We start from the raw sequence: 27194 nt of genomic DNA, 5'->3' as shown, positions 1-27194 counted from the left end.
ATGACAGGGCAGAATGCAGCTAGGTGGAAAAACTAAACTGAATGCAGAGAGAAAGAAGGCAGAGTCAGGCACACGCCATGTAGCTGCCCAAGAAGTAAGAAGTAACAAACCACGAGCCTTGTGGTAAAATATAAAATAACAGAAATGGGCTATTTTAAGATGTAAAGCGCTATCTAGGAATATGCCTTCATTTGGTCAGACAGTGTTGTAATTAATAAAGAGTTTCTATGTGATTATTTGGGCCTGGATGGCTGGAAAACCAAAGTGCAGTCTCCGCTTACAGTAGTCAATTCGAGCGTTTGTTTTTCCACCCATGGTTGGTTGACTCTGGAGATACGAGCCTCTGTTTAACACAGCCATTCTGTCCCTCCTTCCTCAACTGCTATGGTAGCTTCAGTGGGATTCCTCCCTTCCAGTCTCATGCATTGGAATGCTTGGTCCCCAGCTGGTGCCACCCTTTGGGCAGACAGTGGGAGCAGTGGCTTTGCTGGAGGAAGCACGTCACTGAAGGTGCGCTGTGCAAGTTTAAACACCAGTGTCTTCCTAGTTCACTCTCTGCTCCCTGGTTATGGGTCGCGCACACCATCTGCATCCGTCTCCAGCTCCCTCACCTACTGCTTGCTGTCAAGCTTCCCCACTGTTACTGACTCTTATCTTAACCTGGAACTGCAAGTCCGAATAGGCTTCTTCTATGAACTGTCTCAGTCACGATGTTTTAACCACAGCAAGAGGAGAGAAACTAACATTACTGCCATTTCTTTCAGAATGCCTCGTTCCTCTATGGTCATTCCACCAGCATTCGTTGTTTTATTTGGCTGTATCCAAAAGCCCAGCAGAAGCAGCTTAACGGGGGAAGGATTCATTTTGCCTCCTGGTCGGGGTAGGGCAAAGGGTGGTGGTGGAAGTGGCTGACGGGAGGTGGCAGGCACAGGGAGCAACTGGTCACACTTCTGTCAATCAGCAGACAGAAAGAGGAAGCAGGGTCAGGCTATGTATGATCTTTAAGATCCAAAGGTCCAGCATGGGGCCAGCCAGCTGTGTGTCCTCAAAGTTCCTCATCCCCCAGATAGGGAGCAAGTGGTGTTCCAACTCCCAGCCTACTGAAGGGACATTTCACATTCAAACCCTAGTGTTATCTTGACTCGTTTTTTCACTTCACCCTTTGTGTACCTCTACCCCAAATTGCCTGTTTGGCATAACAGTTTCTGGAGGTTTCTTCTACCTGCCTTTGCCCAGGCTGAGAGACTTCTAGGGATAGGCGTGTCTTAGAAGGCACCGTGGTCCCAGAACCCGCTCCCTTCCCTGACTGAGCAGCTGAATGTCTGGATGAGCAGATGAACGGACACACACATTGTTTAACAATGCCGTTTCTGAACATTTTGATTGGGGACACACATCCTGATAACCTATAGCCAGGGAGGAACCTACAAAGTCAATATACCTGCTGACAATATCAGGCCTCAGAAAATGTCTTCTCTACCAAAATTAGGAGCGAAATGTCAGGGTTCTTAGATGCAATTTCATGAGTTATTCCATGCAGGCAGCCTGGAAGAATTGACTGTTGTTTTTTTTTATTGGTTTTCTAGATTATATGTTAACATTCCTCTTGGCTGACTGAAAAATGACATTTTTTCTCCTGAGCCAATATCATATCTCTTCCCACTTAGCAAACACAGTTGTTTTCTTTCCTGGGTTGCCAGCTTCGGGTTGGAGCTCCAGTTCTGCTGTGCACGTTGTGACACATCTGTTTGCTTCAGAGATTGAGAAATCTTTTCATGTGGTCATAGAAACTTGATTTGTACCTCCCAAGCCTGGCCATGGCCTCCCGAAACAAGTACACCTGGAGAATGGGAGGAGTCTATGTTGGGAGAGGGGGGAATCTTCCAAGGAGGAAGTGGACATCAGTCTTTCTCCGGCAGGAGAGAGAGGCCCAGGGGAGAGAACTGGAGCCACAAACTGATGTGGGCTCAGTCAATCATGCTACAGGGGGCCCAGGTGACATGCCTAACCTTTCTGAGCCCCAATTCCTGACTGCAATGTCAGAGCAACAATACTATGTGAGAAATCAGAGGGCGGGGAGGGGGATAACCAGGTGACTGCCGACTCCACCGTGAGATGCTGCTTTATCGGTGTGAGCCTGTTTCATCCATAAACTGGGTTCAATGAGCTCCCCCCAGTCTCCAGAAAATTAAATTAGACCGCACATCAGGACTGTTTCTGCTGGGCTCCGGAAGGAAAATGCAGCTGTTCACGAACAAGGGCCAGGGCTCTCCACGCCTCCTCCCACTGTTTTGCTTTCAGTGGTTTCGGCTACTAAAGTGTGAACTATAGTGTAAAACAAGGAATGGAAAATTCCAGAAATAAACAATTTGTATATTTTCAGCTGCAGGCCATTACGGGTACACGATGAAACCGCACGCTACGTCATTCTGACACCACCCCATTCTGCTTAGGACGTGAGTCATTGCTTTGATCAGCCTATCCATGCTAGAGATGCTATCTGCCCGTTACTCACCCAAGAGCCACCGGTGACCAGATCAACGATTGTGGTATCTCAGGTGATCCGGTGACCCTTGTTTTATTTTATAAAGGTCCCAAAGTCCAAGAATGGTACAACTTGGAAATGATAGAGGCCACAAAGTACTTTCTTTAAGTCAAAGGGGAGGTCACTGGATTCAATGGGAGCTGTTAAGATGTATTGCAAGAATGACTCCTCTATTTGCGACATTGTGAAGAAAAAAACAGGAATTGGGTGTTAGTTTTTTTTAAAGTATTTATTATTATTGGGAGTATATGCCATGGCTTGTGTGCAGGTCAGAGGACAGCTTCACAATATTGGTTGTCTGCTTCTACCATGTAGGTCCTGGGAACTGAACTTGGATCCTCAGGCTTAAAGTAAGCACCTTTACCCGCTGAGCCATTTCCCCAGCACCTATGTTGTTTCTAATGTCACATCTCGAACTGCAAAAGCTAGAGACAGCATGCATAATAAGTTCTGTGTTAAGGCAAACAAAGCATCAGATGACAGGTCTTGGTGCATCCTGAGGTTTGGAACATGCCCTGGAATCTTGGGTACATCCCATGCCAATATGGATGGCTGTAACCACATTAACATAAGAAGCTTGCATTTCCTTTTGCCCTTTCATTGGCTTGGAGACGCGCTGAGTAGGCTAGGCCAGCTGGCTCAGGAGCTTCTAGGGATCTACCTGACTCTGCCTCCCATCTGACCAACATTGGGAATATTCCCAAGGCATGCATGCTCCACAGTGCCTGCATTTTTACATGGGTTCTAAGGATCAAATTCAGGTCTTCAAGGGCTTTTTTGGAAGCTGGATTCTAATGGTCACTGGAGTCTAATGCTCACTGGCTAGGTGTTCCACTTTTCCTTCTCTTCCTCCAGTCTGCTCTCCATACTGCAGGAATAGCCTTTATGACCCATGAAAGCGGTCATATTGCCCTCATTCTTCTAGGGTTTTCCATAGCAGACTGATGTCATCCTTGCCCCAGGGACCTGACTCCTGCCTGTTGCTCTGACCACTCTGAAATGCATCAGGAGGTATATAGCTTTCTGGATGGTCACTAGCAGGGTATGAAACAGCTCTGAGGGCAACACTGTAAACCAGAGGAAAAATGGATGCCTGGCTTCAGGTCTGGGTGAGATGAAAGCACCAAGTTAGGGAACTGTAGATCCTTTTGAGGGAGAGAGCAAGGCCACTCTGACTTCTGAGGGACAAACAGGCAGTGAGGGCTCAATTCACACGTCACATCCAAGGTGCAGAGATGGATGCTTTGGAGAAGCAGCCAAATCCTAGAATGTTTAGGAGATGTATGTGATACCTGATAGCCAATATGCTTTGTTTACATATTAATTAATTATTCATTCATATATCCATTAATTCACCCATCCATGTATCCATTAATCCATCCACCCACCCACCCACCCACCCACCCACCCACCCATCCATCCGTCTATCCATCTGTCCATCCATCCATCCATCCATCCATCCATCCATCCATCCATCCATCCAGTAAATATGCATTAAGCATCTCCTACAAAGCCAGGCTGTTTCTGAGACCCAAACCCAGAGAGGCGGATCATCATGCCCCCACCCTATAGAGCTTAGATTTCAATACAAGGAAAAAAAAAACAAGAATTAAGAACTAAGAAAGAATCTACCTACAATGTTAACAAGGATAGTCGCTAATCTTTAGATGTGTCTGGTGTTCCCCAAAGCACGTAATTAATCATGAATGACCGCTCAGGGAGGGGGTACTCTGTTTCCCTATTTGACAGATGAGCAGCTCAGGGCACAGAGAGGGTAAGTCATTGGTAACGTGTACAATGACACACAGCTAAACAGAGGAGAGGAGGCTGGGGTTGGTTGAAGGCATGCCTTCTTGGGGGAAAAACACCCTGAGGCTCCAAGAACCACAGCCCCCACTCATCTGGTGTCACAGGTGTGGTGCTAGGTCTAGGAAACATCCCCCGTTTCCATCCCCCATCCGATTCCTTTAGGAATGGATTCCCACCATGCCGATTTAATTGGGAGGGAACTGTGGCTCTGAGGAAGGCTGAGACTTCTTGAACATACTCAGACAAATCCCAGGTTCCTTGAGAAGAGGGAGGATGGTCTGTGGTATGGGCCTGATAGGGCAGAGTGGGACCACCAGGGTGTGTGACCCCCCCCCCCCCCACCAACACCTTTGCAGTTAAAGCTCTAGCCGTATTACTTCCTTCCTAGCTGACGGTGACTTCAAACAGGAATGACAGTCCCACTACCTCTGCAGGGATACTGAATATGACCCCAGGTCATATAGGTAGAGAAGAACTCAAACACCAGCTAGCACATTTGTTCCTGCTCCCAGACTTCTGTGAGAACAGTTTCCACACGGCTACTTCTGCTGGGTGGGAAATCACTATCCCTTGGATTGTGCCCCAGGGAACCAAAGGAAGAGGGTGAGCAGCACAGAGTCCCAAGGACAATATGACACAAGAGAGAATCCCACTGAGGGATTATCTAGAGCAGATTGGCCTGTGGGCATGACTATGGTGGTTGTCTTGAGTGTTAATTGATGTGGGAGGGCCCAGCCCACTGAGAGCGGCACCATTCCCTAGCCAGGGGACCCAGGACTGTGTAAGAGTAGAGAAAGTGAGCTGAGAGCAAGCAGGAATGTCTTTGTTCACTCTGCTCTTGACTGGGGATGTGAGTCCCTGCGATGATGGACGGTGATGTGGAATTGAAGCCAAATCAACCGTTTCCTCCCCATGTTGGCTTTTGATGGGGTATTTGAAATGAGGACAGATGCCCAACACCAGAAGGGATCCAGGCTTCCAAAAGCAAGCCTAAGTCTAAAAGGCTTTCTTTGAAGGAACCAGAGCTCTTGACTACAGTCCAAAAATCCCTCAAGAATCCATCTCCCACTAGAGAAGGGACACGACTTTTACACTTGGTCGCTAAGCATATTCCTGCCAGGTTCAGTGCTTTTACTGTGACAGCCAATGTAGACCCAAATTGACAGTTGGGTCAACTTCAGACAAAAAGGGGGTAGGAGAGAAGTTGAGGGGTGTTCCTTAGAGGGGCTCTTTAAAGCTCAGATACGGATGTCTGATACTGGAAGGCACGGCCCCAGGGCTGGCTGTCCATCTGCTCCGGCATTCCCATCTGCCTGCCGACAGCCAGTTTTGTGGAGACTGTCCCCTCAAGCTGGGTCTCTTGAGTGGGTTCAAGCTCCCCCTGCTGCGATCTTGTTTGAACTACTGATTTGCTTAGCAAACACATTCTCTATAAATAACGAGCTAGTAAACCGCAAGCTGCCGCTGAGAAATTATTAGGAGCTGGGAGTTAATGGGGTGTGAAGTCAGCAATAAGCAGCCTTGCTTCCTGTCTACAGCCCCGCCCCAGCCCCCTACCTCCCTCAGATGCAACACCGAGCATTCTCAGGTTCCACAGAATTAGCGTCTTCATCCCCTCCCACCACCATCCAAGACTGCCCTCTGCTTATCTACCCGACTCAAGCTAAGACAAGGCCTCTCCTCCCCTTGGTGTCCTGGTCGGAATCCCCCACCCTGCTTGCCAGTGAAAACGTCCACTAAGTTTAAGCCAAAGAGAAGAAAACGTGGGGATGGTTCTTAGAGCCACAACCACCCGTCTTTCCTTTGGCAGGGGCATCTGTTTGGTTTCCTATCTGGAGTGTGACACAGGGTGTGTCTCCATAGCTGTGCGGTGGGATGAGTTCCCATGGACGGATGTTTTCTCTGGTTTTCTGAACTGTTATCTTTAAACCAGCGAGACAGCTTGATGCCAACCACAACCTCAAGCTCTACCCAGCCAGTCATGGTTCCTAGCATGGAGGAGTTGGTTTAAAGTATTACATATGCTGTCTGCCTGCATCATGGCCCAGAAAAAAATACCCCAGTTTTTCCTTCATGACACCCATGTTGTACCTGATCTGACAAAGAAACCCTGTGGATAGTACTTAATGGCTAGCTAGATTAGTGGGAAGGTAGATGGGTGAGCTGGGTAGGTTAACACTTGTTGAGTGGAGAGAGAGGTAGGCAGATATTGAATTGACGGGTGGATGGGTAGATGGACAGATGGATAGATTAATGGTATCTGCTTTCAGGAAGCTGAAAAGGCAGATGGGTAGATATTAGATGAGTGGATGGGTAGATAGATGGACAGGTGATAGATGTGTGGTGAGATTAATGATATCTGCACTCAGGTAGATGGAGGGGTAGGTGAATGGACAGGAGAATAGGTGATTAAACAGACGCAGAAAGAGGAGGAAAGGTAGGAATGGGTGGTTGGGTACAGGAGTGTGGATATACTAGTGGTGGCCAGGAGGATGGGGAAGACAGAGAGATACTAGATAGTATGGATATAAGAAAGGGATGGGTCAACATACACAGGGTGGATGGGTAAACAGAACGGACACATGAAAAGATGGGACAGGGGCTGAGTGGAGGTATGGGACCAGTGGGTGACAGGTGGGCAAATGGAGACAGGGATACAGGAGGATGGGTGAATAGTTGCTCATTTCCAGGGGCCCAGTTTGGGTCAAACAGTGCAGAGCAGAAAGTGGATGACTCAGCTAGGGACTGAGGGCCAGAACTGATAGAGAAGGGGAGTCCTTCCTTGCCCCCTTGGCCCCTCCTCTTCCAACTGTAACCTCTGATGGGAAGCCCACCTTCCATGGGCATTGTCCTGTGTTCACCTCCCTGCTGTAGCAGGATGTCAAGGATACACCAGTTCCTTGGCTCAAAGGAGGGGAGGACGGCACAAGAGAACAGAGTTCCTGTGCAGGTGGTGGGGCGGTGAGGCCAGAGGGCCCAGGAACTCTGTTTATTGACAAGACAGAATAGCAGCCCTCTGAGCTGAAGCAGGCTGCCTGCAGTTCTGAGAGCTGTCAGAGGCAACCTGGGTCGCTTGGAGAGGAATCAGACCCCGGTGATCAAGAGCGGATGACAGCCCTCAATAGTCTACAAACACTCCCAAACAAGTCCGCAGAGAGTCCTTGATCTGGAGCTGCGAGTCCCCAAGGGTTGAGATAATAACTGCCTTAGAGGGAGGGGCACAGCTGGGGACAGACTGAGGACGCTCTGGGGCCCACCTCTGCTTTTGAAGAATTCTGATCTCGGCTCTCTACAGCATTTCTCTGAGGCCTTTGAACACCTAGAAGAAACGGAATCCTCGTTTGAAGAGAACTCAGAGACAAACCTTTTGATTAAAAGTGGGAGCGACTTCTCAGCCCTGGGACTGTCGACTGTTGTCAAAGAGGGAAGCTGACAGGGGGGCCGGGGAGGGGGCCCTGCTTCTCCTCACTCATCCTCAGAGCAAAGGCAAACACTTCTATGGAGACCATGGAAGGGTTTGAGCTGGGAAAGGAGTGGATACCTGGCCACTGTTTCCTAACTATTAACATCAGTGACATGCTATGTAAAAATGGACACATTAGGAAGATGAAGCAGAGACAATGGAGGGGGATACAGTAATCTGTTACTTGCATGTATACAAATGTCATCATGAAACCCAATATTATATATAATCAATATATGCTTATATAGATATGCTTTTTAAACTGTTATTTCTACAATTTTCATTGTGATTATTCCTATTGTCTACTCAGGGTGACACACGCCATCCTCTCCGTACTGCATAAGAAAACACCGAGGTGCGGAGAGGCCAAGTGACATATCCAAGGTCACACAACACATGACTCGCGCTAGAACACTCACCCAATACTTCCAGCTGTGTCTCCAGTATTCACCGTGGGACAGCACGGGATGAGGGCTGTGTATGTCTGCCACTCCACGAGGTCCAAGGCAGCATTAGCGGAAGGGCTCCAGTGAATGGATGCTGGAGCTGGCCTTGTGCGTGCTCAGTTCTGGGCACTGGGGTACAGATTAGGGTCCATTCCATCCTCACCCCAATCTCTAAGGGTGGGGCTCTTATCTCCCCTTGTACAGACAGGGAACTGAAGCCCAAGAAATCTGAGTAACTAACAGAATAACTACCCACAAACATTTCTCTACATGAAGTGACTGGATGGTCACCAGTTGTTTCCTGGCGACCTCAAGGTCAGCCGCTGGAGGACACATGGAGGCTCAGCTTGGATGGCTAAGAGCTTGTTATACATCTCAATCCTCTCTATGGTGGTACATTCTCATGAGTTTAGAGGAGGCTGGTGAGATGGGCCACAAAGCCTACCTTGGAGGACCGGAGAGTAGCCTCTCCCAAAGGACAGGCAAACAAAGCCTTGTATCCTTGAGATGACACGGGACAGCCTAGAGCATCTGGGTCATACTCTGCCTTAGCCTCCTCCATCAGATGTCCTTTGATGAGCCCCTCCCCCTTCTGAGGCCAGTGAAAGAAGCTACCATACCTGCACAGTCCTCAGTACAATGCCTGGTGTCTAGTGGCCACTCAACAAACAGTCTTATTAATCAATTTTCCAACCAAGCCCTGCTTCCTGTCTCAAAGGACTGAGCCAAGCTATCAACTCCCTCCCTTATTTGGAAAGGAAAATGATAGTGGAACCTCAAAGATCAGTTCTAATGTCACTATTGCCCAGTCCCCAGAGAGGACACCACGCTGTCATACTCTCAGTGACCCTTCGCTGTATTCCGACAAACCGAAGCTATTGCCCGCCAGGAACTGCTGCTAGGAATGGCCTCCCAGCTGTGCCCTCTGCCCCCTGACAGCCCTCCTCATCTTTACTGAGACAGCCCACTGTTCGCCTGGTGGGGAGGGTGAAGAGCTCCACCCCTGTATGACCTATGACCCCTCCTGGAAATGGACAGTTTGCGCCTGAGGTCACAGGGGGACAGGAAGTTGATACAACACAGTGGCACCAATGGCTAACCTGAAGCTAAGCCTGACAGTGACCCGAAAGACACTTTTTCAATTGTGCCTCATCTGTCCTTCCTATCCCAGGCCCTGGGACTATACACTGTTTCCCTGCTGGGTGACTGACTGTTCCAGGCACCATCCCCGCTTTCTCCAGCCCTCCGGGGTCCCATGATCATGCACCTTTCAAAATCTCCTGTGCCTAGGTCTTTTCATCAGGCTACCGTGTCTCTAAGGAGAGTTTCCACCCTGTGGTACCCTCATCCCGTGACAGCATCTGTTGAAAGAAGGCTCTGGGAGGCTAGTGCAATGGCTCGGTGGGTAATGGCCTGCTGCCATGCCTGATAAGACACAATTGATCTCTGGGAGTCACATGCTGGAAGGAGAGGACTAACCAGTAAGTTGTCCCTGATCTCCACACCTGACATCTTAGCACTGAGGAGGTTGAGGCAGGAGGATGCTGAGACTCTCTCAGTTCACACACTCACCAATACACAATCCCAGGTCTAATTACTGACCTGATAGACCAGGACTTTTGGGTGGGGATAGATACAGAGGAAGCATTCAGCTTTCAGAAACCTCCTGGGCAGTGGTTCTCAACCTGTGGGTTATGACCCCTTTAGGGGTTGCCTTACCTTTCCACAGGGGTTGCCTAAGATCAGTTATAACACAGATATACATTATGATTCATAACAGTATCAAAATAACTGTTATGAAGTAATAACAAAAATAATTTTATGGTTGGGGGTTACCACAGCTGTGTAAGGGTATCACGATTAGGAAGGTTGAGAGCCACTGTCCGAGGCTTCTGCCACACATCCACACGTGAAATCCAGGTCCAGCCCTCTAATATCCTGAGACAGGTGGCTCCTAGTTTTATGTCACTACGCCACAGCCATTTATGGATAGAAGCCTAGAGGACAGCTTAATACGGTCCCCTTCTGGTCTCAGAGGGACACACACTCAGTAACTCCACTCCAATTCTCTTGACCCCATTCCACAGCCTGATGGGATCCAACAATCTCTTTGTCATTGAGGGTCACTAGCACCTATGGGGCATGGCGTTCCAGATAATCCATATTGTTGTATCTTCTCTCCGGTCTCCCCATAACACCACAGGGCCAAGCACTAAGAAGAACCACGCTGCCCATAGGCAGAAAGGATTTCAATGCAAAGAAGGGGGAGCATGAATATTGAGCTGCTTCTCTTTGAAGGACACCCTCCTTGCCTTTCTATATACACTCATAATCACCGAGTGCCTATTTCATATCTGAAAATACCCAGCCAGTTGGTCTGACTGTCTGTCTGTCTTCCCTCCATCTCTAGCTTCCCTGTCTAACCAAGGTCCCACTTCCAGCTGGATGATCGATGGTCTTGGTGCATATATTAATACGACTATCGATTTTCCTCTTGTCAGTCATGATCAGGATTTATCTATCCCCATGGTTCCCATTGATCCAGAGTAGCAGGATCACAGTGGTCAATCCATCCTCATACTTGCCATGACAAACAGTCAATATCTATTTATTATTTGATATATGGGCTTAATTATCTTAAACACAATCAGATGGGACCAAAGCAGAAAATTGAGCAGTGACCAGGCAATAGGAACTGGGTTGGGAAGAAATCAAATCTGGGAGCCCACAAGCTCTGAAAGCAGAGAAAACACATTCTGATTAGGGCTTTGGTTCCAATCAGATGGGTTCCGGTTCTCAGGTTCAGGGCTTGCCTGATGCCCTTGAGCAAAATTATAATTAAAAGTCAATTCCCTGCCATCTGATCAACCTTCATGCAGAGACTGGCTGCTGTTTCCTCTGTCTCTTGAGTCATTTGGAAGGTCCTCTAAAGTAGGTACCATTCAGCCCACTCCCACCCCCATTTACAGACAAGCAAACAGATGATGGGCAGGAGCCTCGGAGAGCGTTAATTCCAGTTTTGCCTCTCTCCACGAAGCCCTCCCTACCACAAACTCCCCTATCGCTGTTTAACCACTGCCTGTCAGCTACGCAAAGGCAACCATCCCTGATCTCTCTGGAATACACATGGAGGACCTGCTGGTGCCCACGCTTGCCTTCAAAACATGGGAAGACATCAGCCTATTTTTAACTCTGGGAAATAGGGAAAGCTGTTGAAAACACTTGTGATTCCAGAAGATGCCAGCTCTCTGCTGCTTTCCGCCAAAACAAGGCAGGCCAACTGGTTTTCAGAAGCCAGGGGATCCAAACCTGCAAACATGCCTGCTAATTTCTGATTAGGACCAAGAGGGACCATCCACACCATGACAGAAGGAGAAGAATACATCACATATCCTACCGGGAAGGCTCCTGAGATGAGGGATGCCTTCGAGTGGGCTCTCTAATAAGTCAGCCAGACTGCGTCACCTCTCCGGTTATATCCTCATATGGTTTCCCTTTCATCTTTAAAGAGAAACTCAAAGGCCTTAGCTGATGGGTTGCCAATTTCTTCAGCTTCTCCCTGTTGCCCATCAATTCTGGTCCAGGACTCCCAGACTCTCTGGGGTCTTTGCCCATGCTGGTCCTTCTGTTAGGAATAACACTACTATGTGTACACATGTACACGCATGCGCAAAGCCATAGGTCATGTGTCTTTCCTCAATTGCTCTCCAGTTTGGTTTTTGTTTGTTTGTTTTGTTTTGCTTTTTAAAAGGCAGGGTCTCTCACTGAACTTAGAGCTCAGTGACCGGCCACGCTGAACCTGGCTCTCCTAGACTGCCTAGACTCCTCCTGTCTGCCTCAACAGCACTGGAACCACAGGCGTGGGCCACTTCCACACCTGGCATTTACGTGGGTGCTGGGGATCAAACACAGGTCCTCTGACTGCCCAGTGACACTGCTTTCCTACCCATGTGGCAGCTACTTGGTTGAATAACAGGCCAACTCTGGGACCCCATGGTACAGATCATAACCACACTGAAGACTCAGCCAGTGAATGCCATCTCTGACCCCAGGAGAACACGGCCATCAGTGAATTCCATCATCTAAAACCCCAGGAGAACATGGCCGGCCATCCAGTGAATTCCATCATCTAAGACCCCAGGAGAACACAGCCATCCAGTGAATTCCATCATCTAAAACCCCAGGAGAACACGGCCATCCAGTGAATTCCATCATCTAAAACCCCAGGAGAACACGGCCATCCAGTGAACTCCATCTCTGACCCCAGGAGAACACGGCCATCAGTGAACTCCATCTCTGATCCCAGGAGAACATGGCCATACAGTGAACTCCATCTCTGACCTCAGGAGTACACAGGCCATCCTTCTCACCAGGCCCAGCTTCAGCACAGAAATCTGCATATAATGTATGTTTGGGGCACATGTTCTCAAGCCACCGGGCTGGTTCTGCATTGCTGTCAGTGAGAAATTACTATCACAGTGTTAGTATCTCTTTCTGTCACCATTCAGTCTCCTCCACCCTTCAACCCAACCCCCCGAGTCCATACTCTATTTTCTATACATTGGCACTTGTCAGAAATCCAAATCAAATAGTCCCCCCCCCATGCCACGCTTGCCCAGAGGCACAGGCTAGGGACATGCTTTTTTAATTGCTATTCATTAATCTGATAAGTGCATGCAAATGACTTGATGGACACATGGGGGACACAAACTAAACAACTGAGACCCTGGCCCTCTCACGGCTGTGTTCTAGGGTGGGGGAGAGGATGCAGGGGAAGTCAAAAGGTGAGCAAAATGAAGCAATAAAACTAGATCCATGGGGACACATGTCCAAATAAAGACAAAGTCGAAGGCAGCCTGGGAATGCACAGTGGCCATGACTTCCGGTTACTTTCCTTCCCTTCTGGGTGCTCCCACTCCCCAGATGGCTGACTCCCGGACCCTCTACAGGACGAGCCATCCATCAGCCCACTCAGAGCGGCAGGTGCTTCAGCGTCTGTCCTCCAGTGACCTTTCTTGGCTCCCTGGATGACCTCAGCTCTTGAGGCCCACGGCTTCAATCGCCACATCCACCCAGATGACTCATGCAAGGTTATTTCTAGCTCTAAGCTCCCTGCTCAGCTGGAGACAGCCCATCACTCTACACCTCCCTCTCGATGGCCCAGAGCTGGTACCAAATGGCACGTGATGGTGGCCAGGATTTGAGGACTCATCTTTCTGTCCAACCTCTGCCCCTCGCTTGTCCCTTGGCTGGTTGGCTTCTCACCTCTCAAGCTTGGTGGCAGGCACCTTTACTCACGGAGCCATCTGATTGGCCCAGGGATTTCTTATTCTTATCCCTATCTTCCAAGAGATACTAGTACCACAGCCATTTTATAAATGAGAAACTACAAGAAGAGGGACAGAAAAAAAGGAAAGCGATCAAAGAAAAGTACACCCGAGTGCACTCATTGTCAGCCAGGGCACTTGCCAGCAGAACTTTCTAGAAAGGAAGCAGTGCTTATACTGGACTGGAGGACTGGCCATGTAACAATAGTCCAGGAATCATGGAAAACTATATGGGAGGCAGGTGGGGCTAACCTTCAATGGCTCAGCCCTAGTGATGAACCAGTCATTCATCAGACCCATTTCCCCTGTGTTTCCCCCGGGAGCACAGCTATCTCTTAGCCTCTCTTGCCACTAGATATAGCTAAGGGGTTCAGTATGAGCCAATGGCACATGCATGGAGGGATACGGGGTGCTTGGAGGCCTATGGACACCCCCAATGTGACCCTTTGTGATTGTTTTCTTTCCCCTCAGCTAAATAAAGAGACCTCTGACCCCTAGAGTATGATGGACCAGAAGTGGAAGGGTACTTTTGTCATATGTATATATGTCATCTGTCCACACATAGAGAAAAGCCATCTGGATCATTTTTATAGCTCAAGTTCCCAGGTGGTATTCTTGGTACTCTCAGAAGCTCTGTTAGAAAGGAAAGAAACTCTCAGAGCCACTTCATTTTTCTGTTTATTGTGGGTTTTGTGTGTGCATGTGTGCGTGCATGCACATGTGCGTGTGTGCGTGTGTGTGTGTGTGTGTGTAAGCCAGAAATCAACTTCAGCAACTGTCCCCAGGAAGGCCATCTGCATCCTTTGAGACAGGGTCTTTCACGGGCCTGGAGCTGACTACAACTTAGTTTACACTGCTTGGCCAGTGTGTCCTGGGGATTCTCCCATCTCTGCCTCCCCAGTGCTTGGGTTACCTGCACATCTGGCAATTTACCACAGATTCTGCAGTTCACAGTCAGGTATTCCCACTATGTAGCAAGCCCTTCTATCCACCCTGTCCCTGAGCATTTTCTGTCTTAAGTCTTACTTGTTTGAGCAGCTATCATAACTGACCAATATAAAAGTATGACTTTGTAGCTCTTTTGACCAAGAGCCCTGCCCACCCCCCCCATCACACATGTGGTTAACTCTGCCTGGCTGTATTACATGTGGTGTTGTTCTTCATCTGGTCTGTATTTTCAACACCCGATGAGTTATCTCCTAGACAGAAAGACAGAAAGATTTCAGAAGTGATGGCAACTGTCACACACACAAATCCAGCATCTTGGAGATATAAGGGAGCAGTGACCAGAAAGAAGCAAGATCCTCCACCAGGCAGAGGCCTCAGCTTGTCACGTGACTGTTTACAGCCAGGCACACGCAAACACACACAAGAGGATGCTGCTCTAATGGTGCTAATGACGGCGGACATTTATAGCGACTTCCTTCACAAAAGTCCTGAGCAGCACACAATTAAAGGCAGCCGCGGACAAAAAATCCTTTCATCTGAGATTCATAAAAGGAAAGTAATTCAGCCTTCCTAAGCACTAAAGGAAGCCAGCGCCACTGGATGGTGTGTGTGGTGGTGGTGGGGGGGGTAAAATCTTCATGGCTCAGGCCCCCAATTCTTGCATGTTATATTTAGGACAATCAAACTGGTCTGTAGAAAGAAAACAAACGCAAAAGACACAAGCCCCCAAGTTACAGGGGGAAAAAAATCAAGATGAAATCTCATCCAAGCACAAGACAATTGTCCCCATGAGAGGCTGTGGGAGGCCGTGGCCCTGTTTGCCTGTCTGTCAGACTTGGCAGTGGTGGCGTGACTGGATTTGAAAGCCTGAGAAACAGAGTAGACTTGGGGTTAGACATAAATAATCTGTGCATGAGGCCCTGCTGTGTATTGGATTTTTAAATGCTGCAAATGAGGCCCCTGGGATTTCATTGCTACCTGGTCCCAAGTCATTCTCACAGGACTGACTGAGAAGCTGCTTCAGGACTCCGGAAGCTGGGGACGGGACCAATGGCATGCGCCAAATGAGACATTTAAAAACTTCCTCCCAAGGACACGCATGCTGAGCCTTTCCCTCAGTGATTTCCTGTTTTCCAACAGCACCCCACTTCCTATTCCCTCTTACCACCATGCCTGCAAGGTGTCCCAGTGACCTGGATGCGAAGGAAGCCCTGGGTCATTTTCCCACCTTGTGTCAAATCAGAATCCAACATGGTACCTGAGCTGCTCTTTCCTCTCTGACCACCAAGGTGCCACAACGGTGAGTTTAGACACATTGAATCAACGGGCTGAGAGCAAGAAGAGACAGCGCTCAGGCCTGTAGGAGTTCCCAGAGCAGAGAACACCGCCACTGTAGTTCCTCCAACTCTGTGCTCTTGTCCAGAGCCTTTGAGACCCTACAGTCACCCAGCATCTTGTAACACTCTTCCTAGCTCTCTCCCTCCTTCATCAATCCCTACTTCCTGCCTCAGGACCTTTGACCTGATGGACCCCCACATGGGCTATGCCCCCTCTGCCTTTCTGGTGTTGACTGCCTCCTCAATATTAGCTCAATGTTACTTTGTGTAAGAATGGCCCCCAGAGTGCCTGGGGACGGCTAAAGGGGACTTTACAGGTAGTACTGGGTGATCTGGGTGGGCCCTAAGTGGAATTGTCCCATCACATGGGAAGCCAAAGGAGGTCTGACCAAAGCAGTTGACATAACCATGGAAACATGATGCCCTGTGGCTACTGGCCTTAAGATGGTGGAAGAAGCTAGAAGTCATGGTAGAAAAGGCAAAAAGCTGGGTCCGGTCTTCCAGACCACGCTGCCCTGTCAGTCCCGTGAGAATCACCTCAGCCTTCATAACTGTAGGGGCAAGGGTGTGCTGCCTGATGCCACAGAGTCAGGGTGACTTGTTAGGAACTGAACACACCGGCGTATAGGGGTCTGCACTGGAACGGCCTTGCTTCCTCAGTGGGGGGCTGTGAGGCCCAGACAGACCACTCTGGGAAGCCGCTGATCCGAGGCTGTTGGCTGCTGCATCATAAACAACCCATTTCCAGAGAGCCCAAGTATTCTGTCAGAGTTAGGACAAACACCTGCTTCGGCCCACTCATCTCACAGATGTAGAAACTGAGGCTCGGGGGACCCTGCAGCTGGGCTGAAGGATGAGGGAACTGTCAATCAAACCTTTCAATCTTGGCCCTTTGATGCCATTTGGAGTTTTCAGCATGAACAATTGCTAAGGCTGCCGATCGCTTGGCAGTAATTTCATAATGACCCAATCATGAAATAATCTAGCCGTCCAGATTTGAATTGTTTGCGGCTGTAGTGACTGGAAAGCTGGTTAGTTAACATCCATTTCCCGAGAGCCAAGCATATGGCTTTACAAGGAAACCAAGCTCTGAAATACTTGTTAGGTCTGCTGATAATGACTAAGTAATTGGCTAGAACACACCATTGTGGATTTCGCTAGATTATGCCAGGCAATTATCTGGTCGTATGCTCCCTGTAAAAATAAAACCAAGGTCCCCCAAATTGTTCTAGTCAGTTGGCTAGCTTCCAACAATCAATCATGCAGATGCAAATGATTAATTGAATTACTCAGATATCTGGGTGCGAATAGAACGTTCAGATAGGTACTCTTAAAGGGCAGCAAGTAGATGGAGCTAAGTGGGGGACAGACTGACTCTCCCCATGATAAACACATAACAACGAAATAATCGGGGAATAGACACTACTTCTTCAGGGCTCATCTGCTATTCTCACATAAAATACCAGACACTTCAGAGACCAATTATATGTCCCAAAGCCGCCAGGCATTTTTTTTTTTATTTTTAATCGTGGTGCCCAGAAAAGGTTGGGTGCTTTGTGAAATCTATGGTGGTTATGGCATGCAGGGCAGGAACCCACAGTTCTGTCGCAGAACAGAAGGCTGCAGAGCAGCTGGGCTTCAGGGATGAGCAGGACATCTTCACAACGGCCACTCATTTTGCAGAGCTGCTAATAGGGTCTGTACATGTGCGTGAGCCACTCTTTGGGACAGGGAGGGGAAGGCAGGAGGAATGGGTCCCTGAGATCCATGGGTCACCAGACTTGTAGATCTCAAGGGAGGGGCTCCTAACTTCTGGGAGAGAGAAGTTGCTTCCTGATGAAAGAGAAGCTCAGAGCGCAGAGGGGTCCCTGAAGAGGGATCGCTGAAGAGGGCTATAAAAACAGCTATCTGTGGTCCTCTCCCTGCAGAGGCTGCCGTTCAGAGACCAAGTCTTTCTCCCTAACTTGAATCCAGTAGACCGCAGGAGATGCTCTAGCTAATGGAAGTCACCCAGTGGAGGCATGCAAAACACCTGTGCATTTAACCTTTGACCCCTTGCTGTACAGAGGCCACATGGGAAAGTCCCAGAAGTCGTGTGAAGCAGAATTGAGATACCCCGGCTGTCAGGGTACCTACCGACTAGCAGACAGGTAAAGATAGGGGTTCCCCCTCCCCCAACCAGATCCTTCATTGCTGCCAGCTGAGTCAGGCCACAGAACAGGACTCAATCCAGAACTATCCCCAGCACAGAGGGAAGGCACTGAGCTCCAGAGTTGGTCCTTTACTCTACCAAGAGTTTGTAGCCTGTTCCCCAAAACGATGGCTTGAGAAGCACTTCTGTCTTGGGGAGACACGAGAGCCCCCATGTTTACACTGGTTTAAGGAGAGGCAGAGGCCTCTACCACCATCCCCAGGCTTTGCAGGCACTTGCCATTTGATACAGGAGCCCCAGTCGTTCCTACCGTTTGCATAATCAACGACGACCTGATAATTCTCCTGCTGCCAAGGCCTGGGAAACAGACCGAACAGACACCACCTCTGCGGAGCCGCTGCCCTTCTCTGACACCTTTCACGCTAGGTGACTAGCTCACGGTGAGATTTTTAAAGCTTGGACACTCAGAACAGCGGCGGCAATGGCTCCACAAACATTCTGTGAACCATGGAGAGCCACAGTCATGGTCTCCAGCATCTCAAACCAAACTATGGGGCAGATCTGGCCTGCCACTTGGGTTTCTACAAGTCTTATTGCAGCGTTGCCATGCAAATCCATCTACATATTGATGTTTTTGTGTGACGGTGGCAGAACCGTCTTGCTAAGGCAGAAACTGCAGCCTGCGAGGCTGATTCACATACCTCCCTGGGCCTGTGACACACGCTGGCTGACCTCTGTGTAAAGCAAGACACTCATATTACATATGGAGAGACAAGAGTCGAAGAGCCACCTATGCAGAGCAGAGACAGAAGTCGCTTTTCTGGTTCCCAGTGCCGCACATCTTTCCAGACACTGATAAAGCCCTGAGAAGCCCCCGTGAGAGCCGACGGGACTGACCTGGTGATGATGGCCAAGTGGGGCGGGCTCATGCAGGCTCCCATGAAGAGCACAACATTCTCATGCCTCGTCTGCCTGTAGGCCATCACTTCCCGCTTGAAGGCCTTGAGCTGGTCCTCATTGTCCCTCTCGATGTCAATCAACCGGATGGCCACTTCACCATGCCAGCGTCCGTGGTACACTTGCCCAAAGCGACCCTTCCCGATGAGCTCGCCAATCTCTAGCTGCTCAAAGGGGATGTCCCACTCCTGAAGGAAGATGCTGGTCTGGCTGGCCTTGCGTGGGAAGCTCCGGGCTGAGAGGAGGGACAGGTTCATCTCCTCAAAATCATCCTCAGACTCCTCTGCCTCATCGTGGCCCTCTTCATTCTGTGGCCAGAGAGGAGAGAGGTCAAAGCTATGGCCACCCCAGCTCCACCCTCCCTAGGGGCCTGCTGGGTAGCAGCGTGCTGTGGAGGTTGGGACACGCTCCATATTTCCATATGTAGACACAACTGTTTCCCAGGTATCTTTGAATTCGAGTCAAACCACAAAGGACTTAAAGCAGAGCCAAGATGGTCCAATGGCCTTGTGCTGAGATAGGAAAAATGCCAATGGAACCAGCTGTTCTAGTCTGAATGGACTTTTTACATTGAAAAGTATCAGTTTTCACACTGAAAAGTGACATGTTCGAGGACACCTGTCAACCCTGGGCAAATTGGTCACCCTGAGAGGTCTTCACTCCCTCACCCTGGATCACAGCCAAGCAGAGAGACAGCTTAGATTCAGGTTTCTGGATCCCTGCTATCCAGTGTCGTTCCTGTTCTACCATGCTGGTTTTGAATTGCTTGACAGTATGTGTACGAGAGGAACAGCAGGCTAGAAGATGGATGTGCTGTGTGTCTCTTCATGTGACAGGGGACAACCATCACCATGGGCTGCCTATCAGCCTCCTCAAGGAAATTCACAATCGATTCGGAGATTGGCAGACTTGGCCCTTTTAAGACCAGGAGGCTGGGAGAGCCCAGAGCAGACGGCTGAGACCATGTGCTAAACACTCAGACCCAGTGAGATGGCCTCTGGCCTGTGCAACCCTGGGGAAAATTGGTCCACCTCTCTGAGCTTTCCATATCTCCCTTTAAAGTGGAAGTTAGATAAGAATTTTCTCCAGGCAGTGGCAGAAAGTTTTACTAGAAGATGAGTTCTGAGGTTCTGCCACCTCCTACATCAAACATGTGTTGGCATGCTGGAGAAAATGCAGATTCCAGGGCCCCATCCACCTAGATCTACTGACTTAAAACATCAACAGGCCAGCAGTCAGACCTATGTTTTAACTACGGGACTCATGAGGTCAGTGGTGACCAATCAAAGGAGAATGCATAGGGGTTGGGGAGATCTAGGCTTGGGGGTGTCTCAACTAACACGGGGGAAGAGCAGATGCCAGACCCCATGGGAAGCCCTAGAGACCCTAGTGAGATGACCCCAGAAAGGGACTTCTTCACTGAACCCTGTGTTTATGAGCTGGCTGTCCACGGCACTGAGGGGAATCGAGATGGAATGTCAGCTCTCAGGCTCAGTTCTAGGAGACTGCTCCTGTCTCGGAATGGGACGTGGGGCTCTTTCCCAGAGCCCTGCCTCTGGCCTTTTAAGCTCAGGGCACACAGTAGGGCCAAGAAATCAGACCCAATGGCTGTTCCTCAGGACATTTCTTTACTCCCTTAGCACAGATGGAAGGAAGCCCAGAACCTCCTCACTGCGCTGCCAACCCATCATCCTCGGGACTCCCACCTGCAAGTGTATGTTATCTCAAAGGCAGTGGGGCACATCCCCTTCCACTTTCCCCCAGTCCTGAGCTAATTTTTTTTTTACCTAAAAATGCAAATCACAGGCCAATTTCTATCCAACTATCTCTGCGAACGGCCCATTAGGCGCAGCGCCTGGAGGAGCCGCAGCTTCTTAACTGTTTAGAGTGAGAACATCCATCAAACAGCCCCGGGGCCCCACCTCCCTACCCTGTCCCTCTGCATCATCCACGGCACCAGGCAGTTTTGCCAACCTCGAGCCAAAGCCACCTCTCCAGTCTCCAATTCTCACCTCCGAGGTTGGTTCCACTTCAATCTGAAGTAATGGATTTCCTTCCAAGCTGTAAATCAGAGGGGGGAAAAACACCCGTGACCCTTACAACTCTGGATTTAAGGTGAGCCATGCTCAGGAGTCTGAAGTGAGAAGCCTTGGTCATGAAACCTTCAGCTCAGGTGTCACCCCAACGCTTCGGTCTGAAACAATGCACAGCTCTTTCTGTAGAAAGAGCTCCCAAGACCGTTATTTTAAAAGAAATTCTCCCGGTTTGCTCAGGACTCGCTTTCCTTTATGCCTTCAGCTTCAATCAGTACAGCAGCCTCTTTTCGGGTGGGCAAAAACATCACAGGTGAGCAACTCCTCCGGGGTCTAATGTGCACCGGGAAAGAATAAACCACACTTCTAAACTTCTCCTATAAGGGTCTTTAAAAAGAAGACTTAGTTTTATTTTTAATGCTGTGTCTGTGTGAGGGTGTGTGGTGGTGGTGGTGGTGTGTGTTCACGCTTGTGTTATCTACCAAAGTCAGAGGGTAGCTGAGGCTCTGGAGACTGGAGTCACGCAGGGTTATGAGCCACCTGCAATGGTTATTGCGTTTCTAAAACTTGACCCAAGCTAGAGTTATCTGGGAAGAGGAACCTCAACTGAGAAACACTTCCATCAGATCAACCTGCGGCAAGTCTGTGGGACATTTTCATGATTGATGATTGATATGGAAGAGCCCAGACCACTGTGGGTGGTGCCTCCCCTAGGCAGATGGTCCAGAGTTGTGTAAGAGAGGAAATAGAGCAAGCCATGGAGAGCAAGGCAGTAAGCAGCACCCCTCCATGGCCGGCCTCCATGACCTGCCTCCAGGTCCCTGCCTTGAGTTCCTGCCCTGACTCCCTCAGGGACAGTGTGTGACCTGAGAGCTGAAAGCTGATGGGAACTCTAGCTTCTACAAGGTGATTTTAGTCATGGTGTTCATCACAGCAACAGACATAGGGCTAGCACACTACCCGATGCTGGTGCTGGGGACCGAACTCAGGTCCCCTGCAGGAGGTTGGTAAGTGCTCTTAGCTGCTGAGCTATCCTTACAAGGATATTCAATAACAATGCATTTGTCTGTTCGTTTACTCATTTTTAACTCATCCACCTACTCATCTAGAATTCTGTACCAGGCATGTCTTTAAAAGGAGGCTCTAGAGTTGGTGGCAGCATGGCTCCTGGCATGAAGGGAAGTCTTTGTATGACCTAAAGAGCTTACTGTAAATGGGGGGGAGGGGGCTGAAAGCAACAAGGGCCAGCAGCCACAGATGGAGTGTTGGGGAGATTCCCAGAAGAAAGACCAACACACTGGGAGCATCTGGAAGTTCGTGGTTATCCTGGTCTAAATGAGAGTGACCCCCACGGGCTCAAATATCTGAATGCTGAATTGCTAGATTGTGGTCCCATTTGAAAGGATTGGGAGGTATGGCCTTGTTGGAGGAAGTATGTCCCTAAGGATGGGCTTTGAGAGTTCAAAGACCCATACTGAGCCCAGTCTCCCCCACCCCTGCCTGTGGATCAGAATGCACAACTCCTACAGAATTCCCAACTACTTTCCCAGCATTCTGCCTGCCATGCTTCCCACCCTGACGATAACCAGTTAACCCTCTGAAACTCTAAGGAAGCCCCCCGATTAAACGCTTTCTTTGATACGAGTTGCCTTGGCCATGGTGTCTCTTCCCAGCAATAGAGGAGCGACAGACAATGGTGTTGGAGTTTAGCTTGGCCAGTCTCATAGCACCAGCATACATGGAAGGAAACCAAGAGCATTGCTGGGTGGGAAGACATGGGCGTGAGTGTGTGTCACGGGTGCAAAGCTCAAACGCTGCAGCTGTATTCTAAGCGTGGGTGCTGGGGAGAAATGGGTCTGTGATGACGGGATGTGTGAAAGAGCAGGTCTTGAGCTGCGTGGACACACTAGAAGGGCAGTAGGGATGCTCTAACTGACTGTGTATTAACAGTGTGAGGACACTATCAAATGCGTAGTTCTGTAATGGGGATGTGGAGTACACTAAGTGTTTACAGGGGTGTTTGGAGACGATTTTGACACTTAAGGATGTATGTCTAGGGAGAGCAGTGGGAAGAGAGCCGCTTGGCCACAGATTGCACACAAAACTCAGAACACCTAGCACAAAGCCATTGCCAGGAAAACCGTGTCCTCTTTATATTTCTCTGATGGAACTTTAGCCACTCCCCTCCCCACCCTATTGTGGGAGGAGTCTCCCTATCCCAACCCTCAGATCTCAGGGAGCTGAGGGCCCTGCAGACTGAGCTAACGGGGGGGGGGGGGGGGGGGGGGGTCACTGTAAGCTACATTATTTATGGTGTAGCCTTAGGAAGTGGGATGAGTCTGTGGGGATGGTGAGGAAAACAGGACAACACAGGAGTCCCTCTCCTCTCCTAATCACCCTGGGGCAGCCCACTCCTTTCTGTTTGAAGGTGGGATTCCAGCTGCCAGGCTATTCAAGGCTTCCCGCTGCAGCTGTCCTGTCCATTACTCCTCGCACATTTAAACAGATCATAAGCAGCTCCCTGCGCCGCCACGGCAACTCCGACTATCGCTAATAACTTGGAGTTCGTCTTGTACAAAGCAGGCAGCGGGTTGTGAGCAGCAGAGAACTGACCCAGAGATCTAGGTCAGCAAAGTGCCTGCCGGCAAGACACTGCTCCTTTGATTTTGGAGACGCACCGACCATGTCGGCGCTTCACAGAGTCCTGATGCGGGTCAAGTGGGATGGAGCCATTAGGGAAGCGAGAAGGAAAAGCAAGCAGGCAGAAATGAGAATTGTGAACCGCGGCACATCTCAGCATGACCGACTCTGCGCACAGGCACAAAAGGGAAGGAGGGTGACTTCCTGCTTGTCTAAGCAATAGGTCATTCGGGGGATATGTGCACCAAGACATTTGTAGCCACCTTGTTTACCGCAGGGAGATCTGAATTCCACATCGGTATGACATTCTATAGCCAGGAAGACACTGCCTATGAAGAGCCCAGCATCTCACGGGAAATCAGTGTCACTGCGCTAAAGATGAAACAGGGCGGTAAGGATTGTAACTGCCTTTGTCCTGAATCACAAATACATGAATGGGACGAGAAAACTGCTAGAACATTCTAGCAGCATGAAATTCCAAAGGGCAAGTTTCCCTTCCTTGTTCACAGAATATCCTAAATACTCCCAAATTAGCTACTGCTCATTTCACGTTGGTATAAACAACAGAGGCTAGCAGGCACTTTCTGCAAGGGGCCAGAGAGTCAATTTCTTTTTTTTACTTTGGGGAGCCATATGCTTCCGTACAGCCTCTCCACCCTCCTGCTGTACTGAGAAGGCGGTCAGTCAAGGCCCTGTCAATACACGAGCATGGCGGTGTTTCAATAAAACTTTACTTGTAAAAACAAGTGACAGATGGGGTTTGTCTGACAGGCTAGAGTTTGTTGATCCCAACAAACTGTCTATTTTCTGAAATATATACAGGTGAAAACTGTATATTTCCTTTATCTTTTTTTCTTTCTGTCACCCTATCTCCCCACCACCATCCCCCACCACCCTATCTCCCCACCACCATCCCCCACCACCCTATCTCCCCACCACCATCCCCCACCACCCTATCTCCCCACCACCCTATCTTCCCTCCACCATCCCCCACCACCCTATCTCCCCACCACCATCCCCCACCACCCTATCTCCCCACCACCCTATCTTCCCTCCACCATCCCCCACCACCCTATCTCCCCACCACCATCCCCCACCACCCTATCTCCCCACCACCCTATCTTCCCTCCACCATCCCCCACCACCCTATCTCCCCACCACCATCCCCCACCACCCTATCTCCCCACCACCCTATCTCCCCACCACCATCCCCCACCACCCTATCTCCCCACCACCCTATCTTCCCACCACCATCCCCCAGGATCAGGGATTGAATCTAGAACCTTTTTTTAGATGTTTAGATTTTGATATTTTGATACCGGGCCTTATTAAGTTGCTCACGTTGGCTTTGAATTTGACCTCCCACGCATCTTGAATGACAGGCAGGTGCCACCAGGCTCAGCTTAAAGGACACTTTTTAAAAAGGGAGACCATGGTATAAGCTAAAGTCTAACTATTCCTGCGACAGCTGTCTGGAATCATGAGGAGGATGCTGGGAGGTAATGGTGTGACCTCCAGAAACTGTGGTTGCCATGGAGGACCAGAGCCACAGGAAGAGCGGGCTTGTGGGGGCTAAGGTTGCCTCTTATCACTGCTCTCTCGGCTTGGGGTGCCAGCCCTCTTCTCTCTACTGAGTCATGCCCCAGGTCTTTCTGTGACCAACTCATCTCCTTCTGGTTTGAAGGTACTGAAGCTTGGGGCAAGGGAGGAAGTCACTTACATTGTATTGGAGGTGACAGGATGCAGGATGACTTGGGGCGCCCTGGTGGGCGTCTCTGGTACAGGCACCACATCTGAGAGGCAGAGAACAGATATACAGAGATCAAACATGGAACCCATGACCCTCACCTGCCCCAGAGGCACAGCATCCAGCAACCCTAGTCCGTGTTATGGATTCCAGTGTTGGCCAGTTTCCTTTCCCCCTGCTTCACCCACTGAGATGGACCAGCATTCTAGAGATGCTGCACACACATCCTCACTGCCAAGGTGACTAGACAGGATGCCTGAGCATCCGTTGCCCATCCCTGAATCCTCCTCACTCCTCACACCCCTTTGGATCAAGGAGACTACTCAGTTTACACCTCAGTCCTGCTCAGGTCCTTTGACTTGCTGACCCTCTGGGCTTCCACCGTGCTAGGTATATCCTTGGGTCCCTTGGTGCCCTTGGGATCTCTCACCCTTACCTTCTCCTCTTCCATGTCCAGATGTTATCCTGGAGTGTGGAGACCCCACTAGTCTCCTCTCTGCTCTTGACCTCTCTCCACCAGCCCCAGCAATCCCTGCTCCTCAGAGGGCCAGTTCCCAGGACACTCACCTGGGAAGATGAACTGCTGCTTATATTTGTAGTAGTGGGAAGCTTGCAAAAGACAGAGAACAGCGCATGAGTACCACCCAAGTGCCGTCTTTTTGGGTACCCGGCCCCATTCCCATTGTCAGGGCAGAGTCATTCTCTGTCCACCCCCAGAGTGTCCATGCTGCAGCAGACACCCTGATTATAAGGAAGTAGGAAGATGTGAGTCCCAACCATTTGACATCTCACACTCCCTAAAATCAGGCCACGCCCTCCCAGAGGCACAGTGACATACACACCACCACCACCACCAGAACCACCACCACCACCACCACCAGGAAGCCATAATCCAAAGTCATCTTTGCCTTTACAGATCCTTTAGGCAAATTTTTGGCATCAAACTTTGCATCTAATTATTTTCTTTGCACTGTAATAAAGTAGCAATAAACACAGCAACTCCCAGCAGTGCTAACAGATCCCTCAGCAGAGACAGATCCCTTAGCAGAGACAGATCCCTCAGCAGAGACAGATCCCTTAACAGCAGAGACAGATCCTTTAACAGCAAAAGCAGATCCCTCAGCAGAGACAGATCCCTCAGCAGAGACAGATCCCTTAGCAGAGATAGATCCTTAGCAGAGACAAATCCCTCAGCAACAGCAGAGATTCCTGTTGCTATCTGTGGGTTGCAACTCCTTTGGGGGCAAAATGGGATACCCTGCATATCAGATATTTACACTAAAATTTATGACAGTAGCAAAATTAGAGTTATGAAGTAGCAACAAAATAATTTTATGGTTGAGGGGGTGACCACGACATGAAGAACTAACTAAATGTTCACAGTGTTGGGAAGGTTCAGAACCATTGCTCTATAGTGTGGAGGCTGGAGCATTGAAATGAGTCTTAAAGAGCCATGAACAAGGCATGTGGTTTGGGCTTCCTGGAGACTCCAACCCAAGCCCTTTGGGCAGGTGGTTTATCTTCTCAAGCAAGCATGGTCAGCAGAGAGTCCAATCTAGTACTTCTTGACTCCCCAGCAGTTCTCCTCAGTCTGTTTTGTTCTGACATCACTTCCTGTTGGCCTTCTTGCCTGCTCCTTATGGGATTGAATTTGGCATAATCCAGGACACTCTGTGCCCCTCAGAATCTGCACTATAATCCCAGCTGCCACAATCCTTTGGTCACAGCAGGTGCAGGCTTGTTGGTTAGGATGTAAACATCATCTTTCTCCCTTCTCTTTTGCTCTTTCA

The 27194-nt window shown here is 49.5% G+C and overlaps 1 protein-coding gene across 3 annotated transcripts in view; it reads right to left on the bottom strand.

Annotated features, from left to right (window-relative positions):
- Ksr2 (kinase suppressor of ras 2) overlaps window positions 1–27194 on the bottom strand; it is a 367153-nt gene that overhangs the window by 46900 nt on the left and 293059 nt on the right. For all 3 annotated transcript variants that reach the window (XR_012911504.1, XM_075981914.1, XM_075981904.1), the window contains exons 11-14: window positions 25972–26013; window positions 25378–25450; window positions 20997–21045; window positions 18925–19292 (exon numbers count right to left, since the gene is read on the bottom strand). Coding sequence is in view for 2 of the 3 variants with exons in the window: in XM_075981914.1 (XP_075838029.1) it covers window positions 18925–19292; window positions 20997–21045; window positions 25378–25450; window positions 25972–26013 (532 nt within the window). In the remaining variant the exon portion in view is untranslated. The remainder of the gene's footprint in view (window positions 1–18924; window positions 19293–20996; window positions 21046–25377; window positions 25451–25971; window positions 26014–27194) is intronic.

The sequence above is a fragment of the Microtus pennsylvanicus genome, chromosome 1, assembly GCF_037038515.1.
Source record: "Microtus pennsylvanicus isolate mMicPen1 chromosome 1, mMicPen1.hap1, whole genome shotgun sequence".
Lineage (NCBI taxonomy): Eukaryota > Metazoa > Chordata > Mammalia > Rodentia > Cricetidae > Microtus > Microtus pennsylvanicus.
This window is presented reverse-complemented; position numbering and strand designations above follow the sequence as displayed.